The 19,930-nt window shown below is 38.5% G+C and overlaps 2 protein-coding genes across 16 annotated transcripts in view; both read left to right on the top strand.

The window, feature by feature from the left end:
• Nucleotides 1–7,171, top strand: part of nav1b (neuron navigator 1b) — a 66,120-nt gene extending 58,949 nt beyond the window's left edge. For all 15 annotated transcript variants that reach the window (XM_025907118.1, XM_025907120.1, XM_025907112.1 and 12 more), the window contains 8 exons: nt 395–563; nt 1,829–2,064; nt 2,194–2,345; nt 2,431–2,502; nt 2,863–3,059; nt 3,169–3,287; nt 3,501–3,698; nt 3,799–7,171. In XM_025907118.1, the coding sequence (XP_025762903.1) occupies nt 395–563; nt 1,829–2,064; nt 2,194–2,345; nt 2,431–2,502; nt 2,863–3,059; nt 3,169–3,287; nt 3,501–3,698; nt 3,799–3,882 (1,227 nt within the window). In that variant the 3' untranslated portion in view covers nt 3,883–7,171. The remainder of the gene's footprint in view (nt 1–394; nt 564–1,828; nt 2,065–2,193; nt 2,346–2,430; nt 2,503–2,862; nt 3,060–3,168; nt 3,288–3,500; nt 3,699–3,798) is intronic.
• A 252-nt stretch (nt 7,172–7,423) lies between these two features.
• mybphb (myosin binding protein Hb) lies at nt 7,424–17,978 on the top strand. Its single transcript, XM_003453661.5, has 12 exons — nt 7,424–7,675; nt 8,714–8,776; nt 8,944–9,078; nt 9,706–9,873; nt 13,101–13,189; nt 13,274–13,469; nt 13,550–13,689; nt 13,857–14,016; nt 15,036–15,172; nt 16,389–16,575; nt 16,707–16,760; nt 17,450–17,978. Exons 1-11 carry the CDS (start codon nt 7,501–7,503, stop codon nt 16,736–16,738), a joined length of 1,482 nt encoding a protein of 493 aa, XP_003453709.1. The 5' UTR covers nt 7,424–7,500; the 3' UTR covers nt 16,739–16,760; nt 17,450–17,978.
• Nucleotides 17,979–19,930: the final 1,952 nt, after the last annotated feature.

Consider the following 19,930-nt stretch of genomic DNA (forward strand, 5'->3'; position numbering starts at 1 on the left):
TATTTTTATGGTAGGAGCTTTAAGGTTTAACTATCAAAACTAATATTGAAAAATGCTTGTAATTGTAACAATGATATTTCCAATTATTATTTAATAAAGTGAAAATTTAATATATGATAGACTAAATGGAAATTACAAACTTTTTCATAATTCTAGTTTTTGAGCTGCATCTGTAAACTTAAAATAACTTTCTGATTTTGTTATGAGGGTAATGGGGTTGAAATATCATTCATTTTATTTGTGTGGTGGTAATAAAACCAAATGTGTTGTGTGGAGGAATACCTCTAAAAGTCTGTAATTTTTTGTTATACTGTACATATTTTTCTTCTTGTCGTCACAGAGTTTTCTTTACTTAGTTTTACTCAGTTCTGCTTTTCTTTACTTTTTCTTCCAGGTATATATAGCCAAGGTGGACCCCACCTCCAGTCTGGGACTGTCTACAGATTCCATCTACAGTTACAGTATGGGCCACATTAAGAGAGTGCTGGGAGGAGAAGCTCCTGAGACACAGCCCTCTCGCTGCATGTCACGAGGCCCCAGTGGCATTACAGTGGCACTGAAAGGTTTGCAGAAAATGTATAACTTCAAAAGTTCTACTAAATTTAAGATATGTTTTATTCACAGAATTAGAAGTAAATTCATTCAGATCAGTATTGAAACGTAAAGTTTGGAATTCAACATTCAAATTTCTTAATTCACAATGATTTTTGTATGAGGCTTTTCTTTAGCTTGAGTCAATTTCTCTACAATCATTTTTGGCCAAAACCAATTAACTGCACTCTTCTGATTCTCGGTCAAAGCAGCTGATGAGGTCATTATTTCTCCCCAAACTTTATTTTTTTTAAATTATTTTTGACAGTTGTGACTTGAAACACTATACTCTCATGTTATCCATATGTCTGTCTGATTCAAACACTGAATTATATTTAAGGAAGAACTAATTAGAATTTAATGGTCAAAAGTGTTTGTTTGTTTTACCCCCCAAAAATGATTTTTTTGGCCTTAATCCAAGAATTCAGATGCATTACTATGTATATTATAACAACAAATATCAATAGAATAAAATGATGTGATTTATATCTAGAAGGTCAAAGGTGATGTCTAAACAGATGTAAACAACAACGTGACCTGTTGTCAGAGGCTCACTTGGTTGTGATCTTAGCATTATCACTAGGATTATATATTTGAGGTATATGCATTTACCCTTTAGCACTGTTTTGTTTTGTTGAGTTGCACATATGTTGAGCCCATCAGTGATTCTAAACCAGAGTGATGATCGGTGGGAACAGTCATGGTTCTGGTTTGGTGGTTGACCCCGCTCCACCTTCGCATGCAGGAATGCGAGGAGCCAAGTGCTCGGAGAGCTGGGAAAGCAGTGGCAGCCCAGACAGGGATCTGAGTAACATGATCTCAGGGCAGTCAGGCCCAGCTGGTCGACCAGCGTCAGACACATGGGCCCCATAGATGTTAAGGAAGATTGCACTTCTGCAGGCTGGGGGATGGGGGTGCAAAGACTTCCTACACTTGATGCAGAACTATTTTCAGAGTGAAATGCTTGAGCTCTGTGCTAAATATGAAGGACGTGCGAAGTAATATAAATCTGTTTTCACAACATCTTCTGACTGAAGCCAGTCCTCTTTGCAATGTGTGTTTTTTCTGGTATAGATATTAACAAAATTCCAATCAAGCACTTAAATATCATGTATCAAACTGCACTTTATCACCATCTCTGATGCATCCAATGTAATTAGCAGATAGTCATCAACTTTATTGTTTATTACAGCAGTTGATCCTGCAAGTCATTCTTTCTTTCCTTGACTATGCTCAGGTTTGAAGGAGAAGTGTGTGGACAGCCTGGTATTTGAAACTCTCATTCCCAAACCCATGATGCAACACTACATAAGTCTTCTACTCAAACATCGTCGTCTAATCCTGTCTGGGCCGAGTGGCACTGGGAAGACGTACCTCGCTTCCCGGCTGGCTGAGTACCTGGTGGACCGCAGTGCTCGCGAAGTCACGGATGGCATTGTGGTCACTTTCAACATGCACCGCCAGTCATGCAAGGTAATAGAAACTGATGTGCCACTAAAAATCCCCACAATTCTTCTTCCACAGACTGAGTTTGTCCAGTCTGCAACAGCATGATTTTACTCTTATCATCTTGTATTGCAATCTCTGTCTCTTTCTTTGTAGGATCTGCAGCTTTATCTTTCTAATTTAGCTAATCAAATAGACCGTGAAAGTGCAACGGAAATACCATTGGTGGTTATTCTGGATGATATTCATGATCCTGCTTCCATCAGTGAACTTGTCAATGGTGCTCTGACCTGCAAATATCACAAATGGTAAACTTCCTCTCCATGAATACAACTTGATAAACCATAATTATGTAGGTGCTGAATGTGGACTTAACTGTGCAATATTGTTTAGCCCTTACATCGTTGGAACAAGCAATCAGCCAGTGAAGATGACCGCAAACCATGGCCTGCATCTCAGCTTCAGGTTGGTTATAAATGACTATGTAACTAAAATATAGCAATAACCTGTTGAAACAATTAATGCTGGTTGAACCATTTTTGCATGCTTCATTCAGTAATGCTGTCCCAGTACTATAAGTAAGAGGATAATGATAGCCTTCCAAAAGCCAAAAGACCAAAATAAAATGACTTCTTTATAAATATTAACATTAATAGTAGTTTATAAAGAATAGCTCATTCCTATCATTTTAATATTAACTATAAACTAGAATGTATCTAATGTTGGTGTAGCTTAAAGGTAAAACTGCTTGAATAATGAAATATGCTGTTAACAGACTATTAAGTCTAGTGTTGTGACATGCAAATATGCTTTTCATTGTCTCAGGATGGTGACCTTCTCCAATAATGTGGAGCCAGCCAATGGTTTCCTTGTGCGATATTTGCACAGGAAGTTGATGGAGTCCGAAGATGAGAGGAACTTGACCAATGAGGATCTAATCAGGGTGTTAGACTGGGTTCCCAAACTGTGGTATCATTTGCACACCTTCCTAGAGAAGCACAGCACATCGGACTTCCTCATAGGTATGAAGCACTTGAGAGAGGATAACTTTAGGAATGAAGAAACAGGTTTAGTTTTGATGTGACAGTTGTTGCTGCATTCTCACTCTTCTTTCTGCTTTTTTCTCTTTAGGCCCTTGCTTTTTCTTATCCTGTCCAGTCACAGTGGATGAGTTTCGATCATGGTTCATTGATCTTTGGAACCACTCTATCATACCATACCTGCAAGAAGGGGCCAAGGATGGCATCAAGGTGAACCACTTTAATCATTTAAAGTGAAAACTTTTAATCAGCTTTTATTGATTAGTGCAGCCATAACAGCAAAAAATAAGTAATTCTTGTTGGAATAAAACTTGGTCAAGATTAATTTGCAGTTTGATCAGTCTCTGAAAGCACCATCGACTTTCTTTTCACAGGAAATGCTGTAGTCTAATTTTACTTTGGTGCTATGTTGTGACTCCTCAGGTCCATGGCCAAAAGGCAGTATGGGAGGACCCAGTGGAGTGGGTGAGGGGAACCCTGCCTTGGCCATCTGCCCAGCAGGACCAGGCAAAATTGTTCCACCTACCTCCTCCCAGCATCGGCTCCAGCAGCCCCTGCCAGCCAAGTGAGGAGAGGCCTCACAAGGAGACTCCGCCCAGCTCCATGGAAAATGATCCTCTGGTAATAGAGACAGTGTCCCAATACTTTCTATTATTTCTTAAACTGATCTGCAAACTGGAGAAGTTCTAATTTCCCAAATCTCTCTTTTGTTTTGTTATAGATGGCAATGCTTTTGAAACTTCAAGAGGCTGCCAATTTCATTGAATCACCAGACAAAGAAGACCCTAGCCTGCCTAAACTTTGAATACAAAGCTCACACCTAAACACTTAGCTCTCCAATTTTTTGGTTTTTGCTTACTGTACTGCAGTGTTTGCAGTGCATATTCAGGAACAAATGGACCCTCAGAAATGGTTGTGGGGCTATTAAAAACCATCATTCCTGCAGGAGAAGTTTGAAAATATGACTTATTAAATCCAAATCATTTAACCCATTCAGTATTTTCAAAAAAACTGTTCACACGTTTTAAATGAAAAGCTATGTTCTCTTACTTAACTATATATTCAAGAATCACTTCACATAAATCAGATATCTTTACCAGTATGGTAGCCCTCAGTACTTTTAGATTGGTGCTAGTGGATTGTTAAGAAGTCCATCAGCTCAGCACTTCAGCTTCAGGGGACTTCTGTAACAAAACACACGGTCAATCCTGTTTTATGCTCAAGGGCACCTTGAAGTGTTTGTCAAAAAGAGCCATTGGAAAAGAGTATGACAGCATCACAGATACCAGTCTTTCTTGCAAAGTTCTTTGGCACATATCTACTGTATCAGTCTTTGAAGGCCAAATCTTACATATATGCAATCCTGAACTCTACAGCCCGAGCAGGTGAAACTTATGATATGCCTTAAGACAAAGACATCAATGTCACCTCAACTTAAGCAGAATATACTGGTGCTTTTATCAATAACATCCTAAGACAGTCGCATCCTAAGCTGTTTCTTCAGCTTTCTATATTATATATTACAGTTCATCATGGTTACGTTTCACAGCAAAAAAAACAAATCTGAACACTCCAAGATGAATTTTCAAAATATATTTTTACTTTTTCCCATCTTCTTTATCATTTTCATAGTTTATGAGTTAAATCTGCTGTCATACTCTTTTGCATAAAACAGAACTTATTTATCAGTGATGTAAGTTCATCACTTTGTCGCTGCACACTTAATTTTGTTTTAGTCGCTACTTAAGTAGTGCCGCCAATGTCGCCATATGTATCAGGTATTAGATACTTACTACACAGGGATGATATAACTTAACAAACAACCTCTAATGAAAACATAATGAGTAAATGTTATTTAAATCCAATTCAAGATTGTTTCTCTAGAACATTTATGTAGGAAAAGGCACATCTATTTCAAGTCTTTCCCCAAACATTCAGACTAGTTACTGTGTATATTCTGTAAATACAGTAAGATTGCATTGCAGTTACTTTATCTACATTAGTTGGTGCAAATATCTAATATACTGAACCAAATACTGTACTGTAATCATGCATATTGACTGTCAAGTTAGGGTTTTAAGTTCAACTATGAATGTATAGAAAATACCTATACAGCAGCCGTATAACAGTCATGTAGGAGGTGCTTTTAAAGTAAGCCTTATCAAAGTTCTACTGCTAAACAATTTTATTAATGGCTGAGCAGGGTGGCTTTAGAGCTGCCTGTTTCTGTTTCATTTTTTACGCGCTTCACAAACAAAAAGAACATTTTCTCCCCACTCATGCTTAATTTCATTTAGGTACGGTACTCATGGTGCTCTTTAAAAATGTCCCAAACTGTTTTAGTGTTGGATAAAAGCTGTGTAGATGTTCTGGGTAGGTTAGCAAAACGTTTTCTGTAATTTCTGTCAACCACAAAAGAAATATGAAATATATTTGGAAGAAAATGTGTGACAGTTCATAGGAGATGTTATTAAAGACATTCTGTAGTGGCTGAAGTCATGTAAGATCTTATACGGTATATACCCGAGTTGATGTCCTGCAGTATTTACGTTTGAGAGGATTTTGGGCACATGACGCAGAATCAAGTAGTAGAGAATGCTTATTCCAAGGCAAGAGTTAAAAACAAAGATTTAAAATGCTTTATGAAGAATTTGGTGTAGATATGTGTAAACAAGCCCCCTATGGAGTAAATGACAGATTGTGCAAGTGGTGTTGAATTAATTCTTTATCCCCAACATTTCGGTGCTCAGACTAAACTTCATACGAAGTAAAACCTGTAAATGAATGTTGGACCACTTAAAGACAGCTCAGTAAGAAAGTCTAAAAAATTATGTCTGAGATGCTTCTTGCTTATTTGCTTTATTGCATAAGGCTGGTTTTAAATTTTCAAGCTAATCTGCAGCTCTTACTGGTCATATGCAAACTAAAAAAGCTGATTGAAGAAAAGACATCGAAGAGCAAAAACGATGTCAAGTGTCTGGGACTCTTACCCTGACATCATGCTGACTTTGATTACTGTAAATATGTGAGGTATCAGACTGTATTACCAGCCCCTCTCTGATCTGTTTTGCAGGTTAATTAAAGCCATCAACTCCAGCTTCTCATTCACTGGTTGTTGTGCCTGTTGTTCTGTGGTAGCTGTGATTTGTGTTTGCTTACTAGTGTACTGGGACTATGCAGCAACTTCTACTGGTGTTGGCAATCAGCAATGATGAAATTCACAAACAAACACTGTTTTTTCATATGGTTGGGCTTTGAGTTCTTAATTCGGACCAAACTGCACCACAAGATAAAAGTGTCAGCTGGAGATACAGAGCCTTAAAGAGAGGAGGATTCGTTTGGTGATACATTGAAGACAGGGTTCATAAGTTTAGCTGATGTGTTTTGTCCTTATGAATGGCAACTAAAGTAATGCAGCTGGACTTGTAAATCGTCAAATGACAATAAAAAACGAAATAAAAAGCAATTCAATTCCAGTTTATTTATATAGCGCCAAATCACAACAGTCCCCTCAAGGAAGATTAAAAAAATCAAAAGATGAGGTGGAAATAGTTCGCAGTTAGTCTGCATTAAAACAAGTAAAACAAAAATCTGACATCTTAGGCCAATACATGTTGCTGAATAGTCATATTTTCGCAAAGCTTGTTGTGGACTAAGATTAAAAAAACAATGTTACGCTGTATGCAGTGTCACTGATGTGCAAATGTCAAGGGTTTCTAAGTGTTGTAAATGCATGTAAACTTGCTGTGTGATGAAAAAAATGTTAACATTAATGCATTGTTTAGAAAAATCATTGATAATAGATGATAATGTTTTCTTTTTTTAATACTCAGATATTTGATATTTCTTTTTTTTTTCTAAAGAATCCTTTGTAAAAGTTAATTTCTCTATTTTGTACAGAGCATCATTGTAAAGTCTGTAAATATGTCAGCATTCTGGATGCGGCAACAATCACTGAGGAGGAAAAACTAAATCTGTGAGAGAAAGATATATTTCTTCAAAGTTGGGTCCAATACATGGATAAGGCATGCTTCTGAAGGCTTTCATCCACTTATCACTGTTTGTTGAAATTAATAAAATACATGTTATATTTATTTTGTTGCTTCTTGTTCAAGTTGACATGAGTGACCTGTTACTATGAATTGCAATAACCATTAAGTAATAGAGTTCATCATCTTATCAAATTCATTTAAAACGGCTTTTTTAAATTAGTGAAGCAGTTAATAATGCACAGTATGTACAGTGAGTGTACAGAGTGGGACAAATTGAGTGGGGTCTGAGTCATACATGGTGTCGGTATCTATTAGGGGGCGGCGTCTGAAAGTGCCGAGCCATATATAAGCCTGCCACCCCCGCAGGAATGATGGCACTGGATACAGTTCGAAGGACTTAAACGAGTTGGGAATTAGCTGCCATCTCCAACATGCCGTCCAAGCCTGCCCCAATCAAGAAGGCGGCTAAGAAAGAACCAGCCAAGAAAGAGGAGGCAAAGGCTCCTGAACCCGCCCCGGAGCCCGCTCCTGTGGAGGCCCCCCCTGCTGAACCCGCACCGGCTGAAGCTGCGCCTGCCCCAGCCGAGGGAGAGGCTGCGCCACCTGGTAATTACCCGTGCACAGCAGTGTCTGAAACGGCATACGGCCCACCTTTAATCATTTTTCTCGATGCTTGAACTTTTGATAAGTCGGTAACCCTTTAACTGATCCAATGGTAACTTTTTAGACACGTGCACGTCTGCGGGCTCAGTGTGAACTGATCAACCACTTGCTTTTGCCCTTCTGCAGAAACATAATGACGCAAACTTGTTAAGTTCCTCCTATTATGTGCTTTCATGCATCACCTGCATGTCTTACAAGCAGATAGTCCTAAAATCACAGTGCGTTATGAAACGTTTGTTGTATGAATGTATGTTGACAGTGCATATTTATCGACTAAAATACATTTTTCTATAATCTATAACACTTAAATTCGTCTTGTTGAACACTGATTTTGAAATCTAGCACCAACATCAATGCTCCCACTGACTTGACTCACAGTCACACAGAGGAGTATGTGTTCATTTTTATTTGAATCGTTTAACTCCATGCTGAAAATGCACACTCAGTGATGTCTTCTACCATAACAATGAGTGCACTAACCCTTAATATCAGCTACCACTCCTGCTTTTGAGGAATTGCCAGCTGCCTCCACTGATGATGGTAAATTAAAGGACTTCACTTGTTCATTAGTGTTTTAGCAACTACTCTAAGTGACTTGTTGATAAAACTTTCTGCAGTGCTTAGTCTCAAAACATGTCCCACCTTCCTTAACGCGTTAATTGATAATATATACACTTAATAATAACTGCTGTGAGTGCAGCAATACAGGAGGCTGCACCAGCAGCAGTCTCTGCTGGTGTTAACCCAACCTGCAAAAATAGAACGTGTTCCTCTTCAATCCTCTCTCTTTAACAACTGAGATGATTTTGTCATTTGAGACTAATTGGATGGAAATTCTCCATGTGATAGCATTGTTAATCCTTTGAATTCCCAGCAAAGGGGGACAGAGAGCTGTGAGATGCATAGCTGGATTATATTTGATGCTGTCGCTCTGCTCATTATATGCTGCCAACAATAATACAAATGCCTGTTTAACATCAGCTGAAGCTGCTGAGGCACCTGCACCAGAAGAGCCTAAACCACCTACGCCCCCACCACCCAAAGGTAACCTTTTCTTGAAAGTGAAAACTTTATTTAAAAACCTATTTCATTGTTTTTTGTCATTTCCTTTGTGCTCATTACAACATTAAAATAGGAAAATGTATTCCAACATACTATAAGCTTTGTCTTTAAATTTCATGTAATAATTGTATTTTATGTGGCATCTGCAGAGCCCACAAGTGCTCCTGTGGATCTCTTTGTTGAGGATAAGAACGACACTTCGGTCACTATCATTTGGAGCCAGCCAGAGAACATTGGGCCTTCAGGTCTGGATGGGTACACCATTGAAGTCTGCAAGGATGGAAGTAAGCCCTGCTCTTCTTTGAACCACGTGCATCATATAGCAGCATGTCCGCGAAAGGGGTCAGATAGTGGTATTAATATACCCTCACAGAAATGTCAGCTGACCTATGAATTACTTTTTTCAGCTGCAGATTTTAGGGTTTCACAACGTGCATCTTTAATTGCACCATAGTTTTTCATTTTTATTTTTTCAAAATATAGTCAGGAAATTCTTTTTTTTTTCTGTTTTAAAGTGTGTCAGGCACATCAGCAGCAGCTGTTCCCGAAGTGTCAGTCGCAGAGTTATATCACGAGCTACCTAACTTCTCCCTACAAGGAAAGAGGCATTTCAGGAGCCGCTGCGGTCTTGCTGGACGTTCTGCATTTAGACTTACAGCACTAAGCTAATGTCAGCAGCAATACAGTGCAGGCTTGATTTAGCAGACCCACACAGCAAATTAATGAATATGAACGCTGCAAAAAAAGGAGTGCTCACTGTCCTACATTTTTCTTAGTGCCTGATAATTTGTATAAATTCACTCAAAATCAAACTCACTCTTTCTACATTTTGCATATTGGGCAGACTCGTCCTTGGAAAAACAACAGCTTTGTAAACTCATTCATCATTGTGTGTAATTTTTCTCATCCAGCTGAGGATTGGAAAGCAGTCAATGAGGAACTGCAGAAGGCTTCCCGCTTTGTTATCAAGAACCAAACCACTGGTGACCGCCTGAAGATCCGAGTGGTTGCTGTGAACGAAGGTGGCCGCAGTCCTCCTGTTAGCCTCCCTGAGCCTGTGTTGGTGAAGGAGGTCGCTGGTAAGATGTGTTTCCAATAGAGAACATAATCTGTGCATTTTCTATAAGGAAATTTTACCTCTCGGAAAACTTCCCAAAATTCCTGGGAAAAGAACAGATGTAATGAGAGAATAAGTAACTTAAAAACAAGCCTAGAAGCTACTATTGCAAATGTAACTATAGTAACCATAAAAAACTAAAGCAAATAAATTGAACACAATGACTTTGTGCAACAATACAGGTCTTTGCACTATTAATTATTTATAAGATAAACTAAAGGGTACTAAATCCTGAATTAACAATACTATTTAATATATTGTCCATACTATTTATGTATTTAATACCATAAACTAATTGTTTTACAATTAATCAACCATAAAAGCTGTAACAAATCATTCCAAAATCAGGCCATTCTCTACTCTTATTTCCTAATTTTTACATCAGTGCTGTTTAAGAAATCCACTAGAGAAGGGAAATAAAATACTAGATAAACAGACGTTCTACATCATATTTATGAAATTAAACTTTCTCCCAGGTGCTAAACGATTAAATTTAGTGTTTTAAGAGGACAGTGCGTACCATCTGAAACAGATATAGCCTAAAGTTTATGGCGCCATTTATCACGAGAACGGGGAGTTGCAAAGTGCAGGAGTCAAAGCTAAGAAGCTCAGCGATGTTTTTCCTCTCAGCTGTCCATGTCCTGTTGGCACATGCCTGCAATGTTGCATTTTAAAACCGTGGTCTTCTCTCTTGTTTCCACTTTGAGTTGAAACCCCGACCCAGCTGGCAACAGTGTGATAATTACACACTTGATAAGTGGATGGTTTTACTGTTGCTGCACACCTTACAGTGTTAATCATAGACAGTATATGTATCTGAGCTGAATTGCTGTGAAAGATGATTGGACCCTGAGGGCTTTATAAGGAGGAGCTGCATGACTCTGGGTCCCCTCACAAATCATCGTTATGCGTAATGGAGAGTCAAACAGGGAGGGAAGGCAACTTGATCCCAGCTGAACTGGCAGTCTTTCAGTAGTCACATTAACCATCGTGTTCACCATAGCGGGTGGCCTCCATATAGAATCAACTTATGAATGGTTTCCTACAAAATGACCACAAAGCTTTAGAAAATAACTGGGATGTCTGTGCTGTTAACACAGACTTTTCTATGGAGGGTTTGGCATTGCTTTGTGATCCCTGCCAGGATTCATGCTGAGGGGAATGTCAGGCTCTCTTCTCCAAGATCGATGGTGTCAAGTGATCTGACTGCAAGCATTTGGGGGAGGGTTAAGAGCAGAGAGGGGGTGGATGGTAAATTCCAGCGTGTCCTGACACAGAGAAGAGAGGGGGTGGATGGTATCCTTCTAACCTCTCAGATGACACCTAAATCTCATGACACCGCTGGAGATTCACTGTTTATCTTGAAACATGCCATGGACTTTACAGCACAAATCTTTATTAAGGTTAATCCTCTCCGCATGAAGTGATAAGACACCTAACATGCAGTGTATACTTTCTAATACCTCAGCTTACCCTCTTTTTGATTTGTTTTATACAGCTAACAGTTTACATCCCATTTAAAGTTTACTCATCATTTGCTTTTAGGAGTGTCCAGATGAGTGTCTGCTTATCTCATCTGCGATTTTAATGGATTCTGATGTGAGTGGGGGTAACCGAATCTCCAAATCATGCGTCATGAGAAGTGATATACTGACTACAGTACGCCTGCTTTATTTAGAGACCTGACAAATGTTGCTGGGTTGCACTCAGCAGGTGTTGCTTCTCTGCAGATCACTTTTACAAACAAGCTACAGCAGGACACTTCCAAGTGTCCCATCTGAAACATTTCTGTTTTTTATTCACTGATTGTGAGCTTTCAGTTACATCGCACATAAGAGACATGTTCATAGGTCTCAGTTTATTCATTCATATGCAACTTCAACTGTATGCCATATTAATAAAGACGCATATATAAGCATTTACATGCTTGTACACTAAATTACTATCTTGCTTAAGTACTCTCCTATGTTGTTATGCACTAAATAGATCGAAAGACTGTATATAACTCTTAATCGCTCCCTCACTTACCGCTAATACATTAAGCCCCAATGTTTCAGTCTGACTGACCTTCAGCAGGTAACACGACATTGTCCATATATTCACAAACATATACGTAGACACAAACACTCACACACATCCTCCAGATATGTTTCAAGCATCCAATCAGAACTTAATGACTGATTAACAATTAACATATGTATATGCCATTAATCAGATAAAAACAACATCAGCTAATCATCAGCTAAACATATATGACATTTACACAGTTAATCCCATACAGTCAACTATACAAACTCCTCAAGAATAATAAAGAAAAATATCACAGCTACTGTGAATAACAATGACCCATTTTTAAAAATGGCTTCTCTTGCTTGACAAAGACTGTAATATATTTTTAACACAACATAATGCAGGCAGCATGAGGATGTGGTGGTTAGAACTGTTATCTCTTAGCAAGAAGGTCTTGGGTTTCAATTTAGTGAGTGGGACCTTTGCGTCTTCTCCCTGTGCCTGTGTGGGTCCTCTCTGAGTATCCTGGCATCCTTCCATAGTCCAAAGCCAAGCATGTTAGGTTGAATAGTGATTCTAATATGTCTGTAGCTGTGACCTGTTCAGGGTGTACCACACCTCTCACCCTATAACAGCTGGGTTAGGCTCCAGCTCAACTGTGGCACTGAATTTTATGTGGAAGAAAATGAATCAAATAGATGGATGAATGGATAATGCAATGTTAAATAATGGTCCCCATTGAGAGTAAAACAAATGATAAATAATGATAAATCAGGGTAATATATAGGTCGTCAGTATCTTATGATTCACAAGTCACTATCCTATGACTGAGACTGACAGATCATTAGAAGGAATTGAACATGATTTATTGATCTACAGAATTCAATTATGCTATTAGCGATTAGACTCTGATGGCTTAACACAAGAGAATGAAATCCCAGGGGTGATGGCATTAGGCCACAACTCTAGATGTTGGTGTTGGTGAAGATAAGATGGAGCCTTGGATGGAGTGACTTACGTGAGGCGGAGATGGGGAGGAGGTGGGTTCCGCAAGAGAGAATGAATGATTTACACTACGCAAGTTGGAGGCGTCCTGCATTCTCATATCTTGCAAACAGCATGCGAAAGAGAATAATTAGAATAACCATTAATTATTTTCCTCATTGATTTTCTCTCCAGATCGTCCCAAGGTCCGTCTGCCTCGTTTTCTTAAGCAGAGATATGTCGCTAATGTTGGAGACAAGATCAATCTGACCGTCCCCTTCACAGTAAGATTGGAAGATTTCTGTGCATCGCTCCATGGGTAATAAATAACACACTGGAATTCACTGACTGTTTGCGTCTTCTCTCAGGGAAAACCCAAACCTGTGGTCACCTGGACAAAGAACGGGCAGCCCCTTGACACAAAGAGGGTGAACATTCGCAGCACCGAAAGAGACAGCATCCTGTTCATCCGTGCGGCTGAGAGAGAGGACTCTGGAGTGTACGAGATATGTGTGAAGGTGGAGGACTTTGAGGACAAGGCTCAAATTACCCTTCAAATTGTTGGTGAGTAAATTTCTGATACTGTGTGCAATGCCTTTAAAACTGTCCTGTTTGATACTCAACCCATGCCTGTTTGTTCGCAGAGCTGCCAGGGCCTCCTGCCAGTGTAAAGATTGTGGATACCTGGGGTTTCAATGTTGCTCTGGAGTGGACTGCACCCAAAGACAATGGAAACACAGAGATCACGGGTTACACAGTGCAGAAGGCGGACAAAAAAACTGGCGTAAGTATTCTGTACCAAAGGGCCGCTTGTTTTCAGGTCATAACAACTAACTCATTCTGATGATTAATAGTAGCATCCCACTGATAAATTACATACTGCATGTCCTGAATCCCCAATACATCTGCTAATAATCCATCATGTCTGTGTGTGTGTGTGTGTGTTTCAAGGACTGGTTCACTGTGTTGGAGCATTACCATAGACTGAATGCCACCATCTCAGACCTCATCATGGGCAACACCTACAAGTTCAGAGTGTTTGCTGAAAACAAGTGTGGAATGAGTGAGAGTGCTGCTGTTACAAAAGACGCGGCCAAGATCTTGAAGACAGGTACTTCTTTAAAGAACTGTAAGGCATTAGAAGATATCAGAAATGTTTTAATTTATTCATTCATTCAGCTGTGGATCCTGCCTTAAATTTGAAATTGTTGGCATCTGCCATCAGTAGGCCTTTCTTAAATTTAAACTAAATTTAAATGAGAGCATGGATAGTTGTTTGGAATAAAACTAAATGAATCAAGGATTCACTTCTATAGCGTGAAGTGTGGGCGAAATCCCTGACAGCTAATCAGGGGACCAATGAACATTAAACTATTTGATTACTATTAAGAAAATGTATCACCCACTAGTACAGTATACTGTAATCCCTATAATTTTACTCTTAAATACAACAAGAGCAGCTGGATTTCCATTTCCTCTATTGGGAGGAAATCAATTACAGGAACCGCAGACAATCTAGACAGTTCAAAATAAAAGATCTTGAGCAGACTGAATGCTCCACTTCTGAAATCTTTGACAATTTTTGAATTTCTATAAAGGACAGTTCTGGAGTCAGAAATGAACTTTTGATTTGTTTTACAATAAAAACTAAAAAACAAAATCGATTTAGCTTGCTAAAAAATTTGTATGAGTTAAAATGGCTTTTGACCCGGTTAGTCACATTTCTTTCCCTGGACAACCTGGTCAGGATTTGTTTTTTCTCACATGTAGCACAAAACAGGGAGACAGCCCACATTAGATGTGTTTCCACTAATAGAAACACTTGGCTCTGTTATGTGATCCCCAGATAAAGCGTGATGCACAAGGCAATATACAAGACAGCAAATTGTTTTTCTGACAATTCACTGTGTAGTTACCTCTATTTTTCTTATGAGCAGTCAGTCAGACATCACACTAACTTTTCACTCAGAAACGACCATTTTAGAAACCATTTGATGTGCGATATGACTGCATCAGACAGTTTTGCTCTCCATCACCTATGTGAGGGGATGTATAGAAAAGGCCATGGCTGCAATTCATGTTTCTAAATTTTTTCATTCTACATTTTTTGTGTTTTCCTCTATTTTTCAGGCATTGACTACAAGCCTCCTGACTACAAGGAACATGACTTCAGTGAGGCACCCAAGTTTACCACATCCCTGGCTGACCGGGCCACTACAGTTGGCTACAGCACCAAGCTGCTCTGCTCCGTCAGGGGATTCCCAAAAGTATAGTAACATCTCTCTCTATTTGCACTCTATTAGCACTTCAACAGCACCAATTGCAAGCTCTTGTTTGTCTCAAGACAACAGTTGTGTGCTTTTAAATTTCAGTTCAGTCTACAGTCATTAACTTGATGGACCAAGTTAGATAGATCACAGAGATCAATTGAAGCTTTATTTTCATAAAACTTGCTTGATGAATCCACGTGAATTGTATTTACATTCTTGTAATTCTCTAATTCAGTTCATATATTCATAATACTAATATCAAAAGTTCACAGCGACCACTGTCTTAAGGTGCTTTATACTGTGAGGCAGAGAGTGAACATCAGTGATCAGTCTCCTCTGCTTGCTTAAATACTTACAGTTTTTCTTCTCCCACTAAATATCACATTTTAAAAGGATAAGCGAAATAAAAATGCTTAAGTCAACACTTCAATCCAAATATCTACTACAGACGGGTGTGAGAACTATTTTATTGGCTACTTTCTGGTTGCAGTTTTGTTTGCAAATTATCGCCATATAAAAGTGTGGGGACGTACCCTTCTTTTACATTTTTCATACAGACTCACAAAAAAATATCACAATAATCAATAATAAGTAATGCTAAAAAGATAATAACTAGGTAAGAATCTTCGAAGAGCTGATCACATGTAAAAACCACACCCCAAATGTCCACCCGGGGTTCATCATACTCCAGCACTGTAATTCACATTTATTATTAGGTCCCTGTTACTACTACCTGTTATTAACAAAATAGAGAAGTTGAACAATGTTTGCTTTGCTTAGGTAATCGCTACATATGTAGAACCTCCAACACAGTTCTGGTCTTTAAAATATTAAAGTCTAAACGTGCATGCAGATTAGATTTGATCGCAACACCAGAGGTGCCAACTAGCTAGACTGTTCCATAGGCACCTTCTTCCTTAAACATGTGGAAGCTGCACGCATTAGCTCAGTGCCTTACCTCTTCTTTCATGTCTGCAATCCATTGGATCACCAACAGGATGTAGGATAAATGGTACTAAGCACAGGATGATGCAAAGAGGCCACCAGATATTTATCATCTTTTAATGCCACTAAACTCCCAAACTGTGTCTGTATGTTGTTTTTGCTTCAGTCCCAAAGCCACAAATATGTCAACAATACTTCTGTTCATAGTCTTTGCAAGGTGTTTTGCTCTTTACATCCAGTTACACTGTATGAATTATTTTTTCTACAGCCCAAGATTCAGTGGATGAAAAACCAGATGATTATCGGAGATGACCCCAAGTTCAGGCAGATCTGTGTCCAGGGTATCTGCTCCCTGGAGATCCGAAAGCCTGGCAACTTTGACGGAGGTGTGTACTCCTGCAGAGCCAAGAATGATCACGGAGAGGCAACTGTCAGCTGCAAGCTGGAGGTCAAACGTAAGTCAGGATCTTAAAGCTGTACTAAAATCCGAGGTCTTTTGGATATGTGTAAAAACTCTATTTCAGATGCAGCACTTGCTTTGCCAGTACCCAGTATCCTGAATATCGTGTGTCTTTGTGTTATACAGAGGCAGTGATTGCAGATGCCGACAAGAAATAAGCTGACATTGTGACGCTCACAGGTGAGAAATCTGATTTATTTTTTTTAATACTTTGACACTTTATTTGCTCTCAGAATATCAGTACACCAAGTATACAACTTTGTCACAACACTTTTGACAAAACGGTAATATTTTGGGGTTAGCTTTGATTGTAGTGCTGTTGTAGCTGGACATTTGTGTTAAAACAATTAAATAAGATCCATAGGATGGGTTGATCTATGTGTGTCTTCACCAGTTGCCTAAATGACTTGGTGTCCATACTTGGAGAGAACTAAACTTGGAAAACGTGGCCACTGCCACTGAAATGGTCCAATCAGTAGCACCCATAAATTAAAACTGTAATGACTCCCCATGCACTCAGTTAGGAGACTTAATCACATTTCATCAACTCAGCAGAAGTAGGTGCAGTAGCTTCCTTTAGGAGCATTTTATTTGTAGGTCACTTCTTAATACTTAAACAGTACAACACATTAAAAAAATACAAGAAAATTATTTATGTGTGTTTTGTGTCAAATCACTGCTGTTTTTGCAGCTTCATTTATTTCTTAGCATATGTTTTTGCTATTTGTGCAACTGATCCAATCCCAAATTAGACTCAGAAGGAACGGGACCTTTGCAGTCTCAGGTGCCTGACAGTGTTTCTAAAATGGTCATCCACATTGATATAAAAAAACTTTTGTCGTTTAAATAATGTCTTTGTTTCCTTGCAGGAAGGTGCTGGATTCCTGGAAGAACATGTATATATGGCTGGTGACCACACTGCCTAATGGATGTAGACTGATCTATCGCCAAGCGCTAACAAATATTATGATGAACAATGAATAATGATGAAAAATAATTACAATGAATATTATCGTCACTGTATCGCTACAACTGCATTTTTAAGTCCATATCCATGCCCACAATCAGCTTTTTCCCCAACAACACAGTCTATGGTAACTAAATTATGAATTCGTCAGACACTGTACTTTCCTATTTTATCATCTAACACCAAGAATTTTGCAGGATGGATCTTCCGTTCCTCGTAGGAGAACTACATGTAACATCAATGAGTTTATACCAATAAACTATTTAATTTCTGGTTTTATTTTTTCAATACATTGTTTTCTGTAAATTGTAACCACTGCCATGTAATGGCTTCTATTGTGTACAGCAGTTTAAATAAACACGTAATATTGTGCTATGATAATCTGTGAAAGCTCTACGGAGGAAAAAACAAAGCAGGGATCATACATGGAGTACACTGGTTTTATATATTTATATAGATTGCAATTGTTTATGTTGATAAAACAAGCTATGCTTGCTGAGGTTTTAGAATATAGTTACACTTCATTTTTTAGGCCTGTTGGTACTGATTTACTTTATTTACTAATTAAGTGTGCTACTTATTTGAGCAAAAATAAAGAATTCAGTTGTTCCAAATACAAATAATGGATTCCATGTAATTGTACACAAAGTCTTTGAGCAGATTAGGTAAGCCAAACACATTTAAAAATACTGTTTTTTAAAATTCAATACTACCTGAAAGATAAACACAGGCTTAAACTCAGTTTTGAATATTCATGTTTTCTTTATAATTTTTGCCAAATTACAAAATATTTTCAAAATGAAAAAGAAAAAATGCATCAAACACTTAAAAAAAATCAATTTTGAACAGGACAGAGGTGGAACATATCCACACATTTATTTAATACCTTTCCTTTTCAATGTCAATACTGCTACTGAGTATATGAGGTTTCTGGATGAAGTCCAGTAAGAAACTGGAGACAGCAGTGTTGTTCATGTCACTCTTACAGACCCAAAAGTATCAGCATGCCAGAACTTCCATAATAATAATAATAATACCAGTGTATAATACTGAACCTTGTAACTATTTGGTCTTGGAGTTATTGGAATAGTGATACAGTACCAGGCAGGATGCCAGAGATATCCAGGTTACAGAGACGCATGGGTTCACACACAGGCTGACAAAATTAGCCCTAGTGCTCCATCTCCCATGGGTTATATTAGGGATCAGTAGCTCAGCTGGCAAAATGTGCTTTTAAGTCACGGTAGCCAACTGATAATTTTTTTAAAAAAAAGGAGTGGATAAATAAAATTATTCTGGTGGCAAAGTAATAAAAAGGGAAAAGTGTTCAAAACCTACATTATAATGAGTGACCCAGGTAAAAAAGAAAAGACAGCTTTATTCAGATTATTTGAGTGTGGCGTCCTCTAGTGCTTCAATTAAGTAATGACATCTAGAGGAACTAGAAATAAAAGGATAGACTGTCAAATGAAAACTATATTCATAAGTCACAATAAAACCCCCAAACATGACTTTTAGAGGTCAAGAAAGATCAACACAGTAAAGTGTAATTTATATGTCTTTAAATAGATATGCTCCACTGTTTCCTGACATTTTAAGGTACTTGCATAATTTGCATAGTGCAGCTTTAACCTGTGGGCTATGAGCCATAATGGGTCTCAAGCCTAGTTCTAGCTGTTCCCTGGATGCTGACATGCCGCAATAGGGTCATGGAGCAAGAGACTTCCTGTCTAATTTAGATCCTGCACTGAAAAGATTTCAAGCTCCGGATGAAAGCCATCATTAAATCATTAAATCACAAATGGATTAAATAATATAGCAAATCCACCGAAAATATATTAATAGTAGAGTGAGGATTACAGGGTTTTTTTTTTCTACTTTGAGATCAAAACATGGCTGTAAGGCAAAAAATATATACTGCAGATATCCAGAAATTCACTGAACTGTTAATGTAGTTTTTGGATATATTCCAAATAGCAGAAAGAACTCCCTAGAAGAAAAAGGTCCGTGGATGGCAGCCATCTGTCTCAAACAGTTACTGTGAGTGAGTGGAGGGAGCATTGAGGGAAACCACAAGGAAAAGCACTGGGCATGTTGGTAAGGCCAGCAACTGCAGACCAAAAATGTGTGGTTACGAAGATACCTGTAGAAAGGTAGCAGGGAGACGTTTGGTTCAAAGCACAGCTGTTCATCCTCATAGTGCAGCTAACATCATTGTATTCTTTGTCTCATTTCACTATTACATCTTCATTTTATATGTGAGCCTCATTAGACTCCCTGCTTCACCTTTATGAAACCAGACCTTCACAGCTGCTTCAGGCACATATTCTGCCTCTAATCTCCATGTTGAATTACCTCTGTGCCTCCCTTTCATCTATTCCAA

This window comes from Oreochromis niloticus, linkage group LG5, assembly GCF_001858045.2.
Source record: "Oreochromis niloticus isolate F11D_XX linkage group LG5, O_niloticus_UMD_NMBU, whole genome shotgun sequence".
Lineage (NCBI taxonomy): Eukaryota > Metazoa > Chordata > Actinopteri > Cichliformes > Cichlidae > Oreochromis > Oreochromis niloticus.

Bases quoted from the DNA above. Each gene is read 5' to 3' on its own strand.
- mybphb (XM_003453661.5), top strand. From the start codon at position 7,501: ATGCCGTCCAAGCCTGCCCCAATCAAGAAGGCGGCTAAGAAAGAACCA. The intron at 8,777-8,943 runs GTAACCTTTTCT...TGGCATCTGCAG, and splicing joins TACGCCCCCACCACCCAAAG to AGCCCACAAGTGCTCCTGTG. The intron at 9,874-13,100 runs GTAAGATGTGTT...TTTTCTCTCCAG, and splicing joins GTTGGTGAAGGAGGTCGCTG to ATCGTCCCAAGGTCCGTCTG.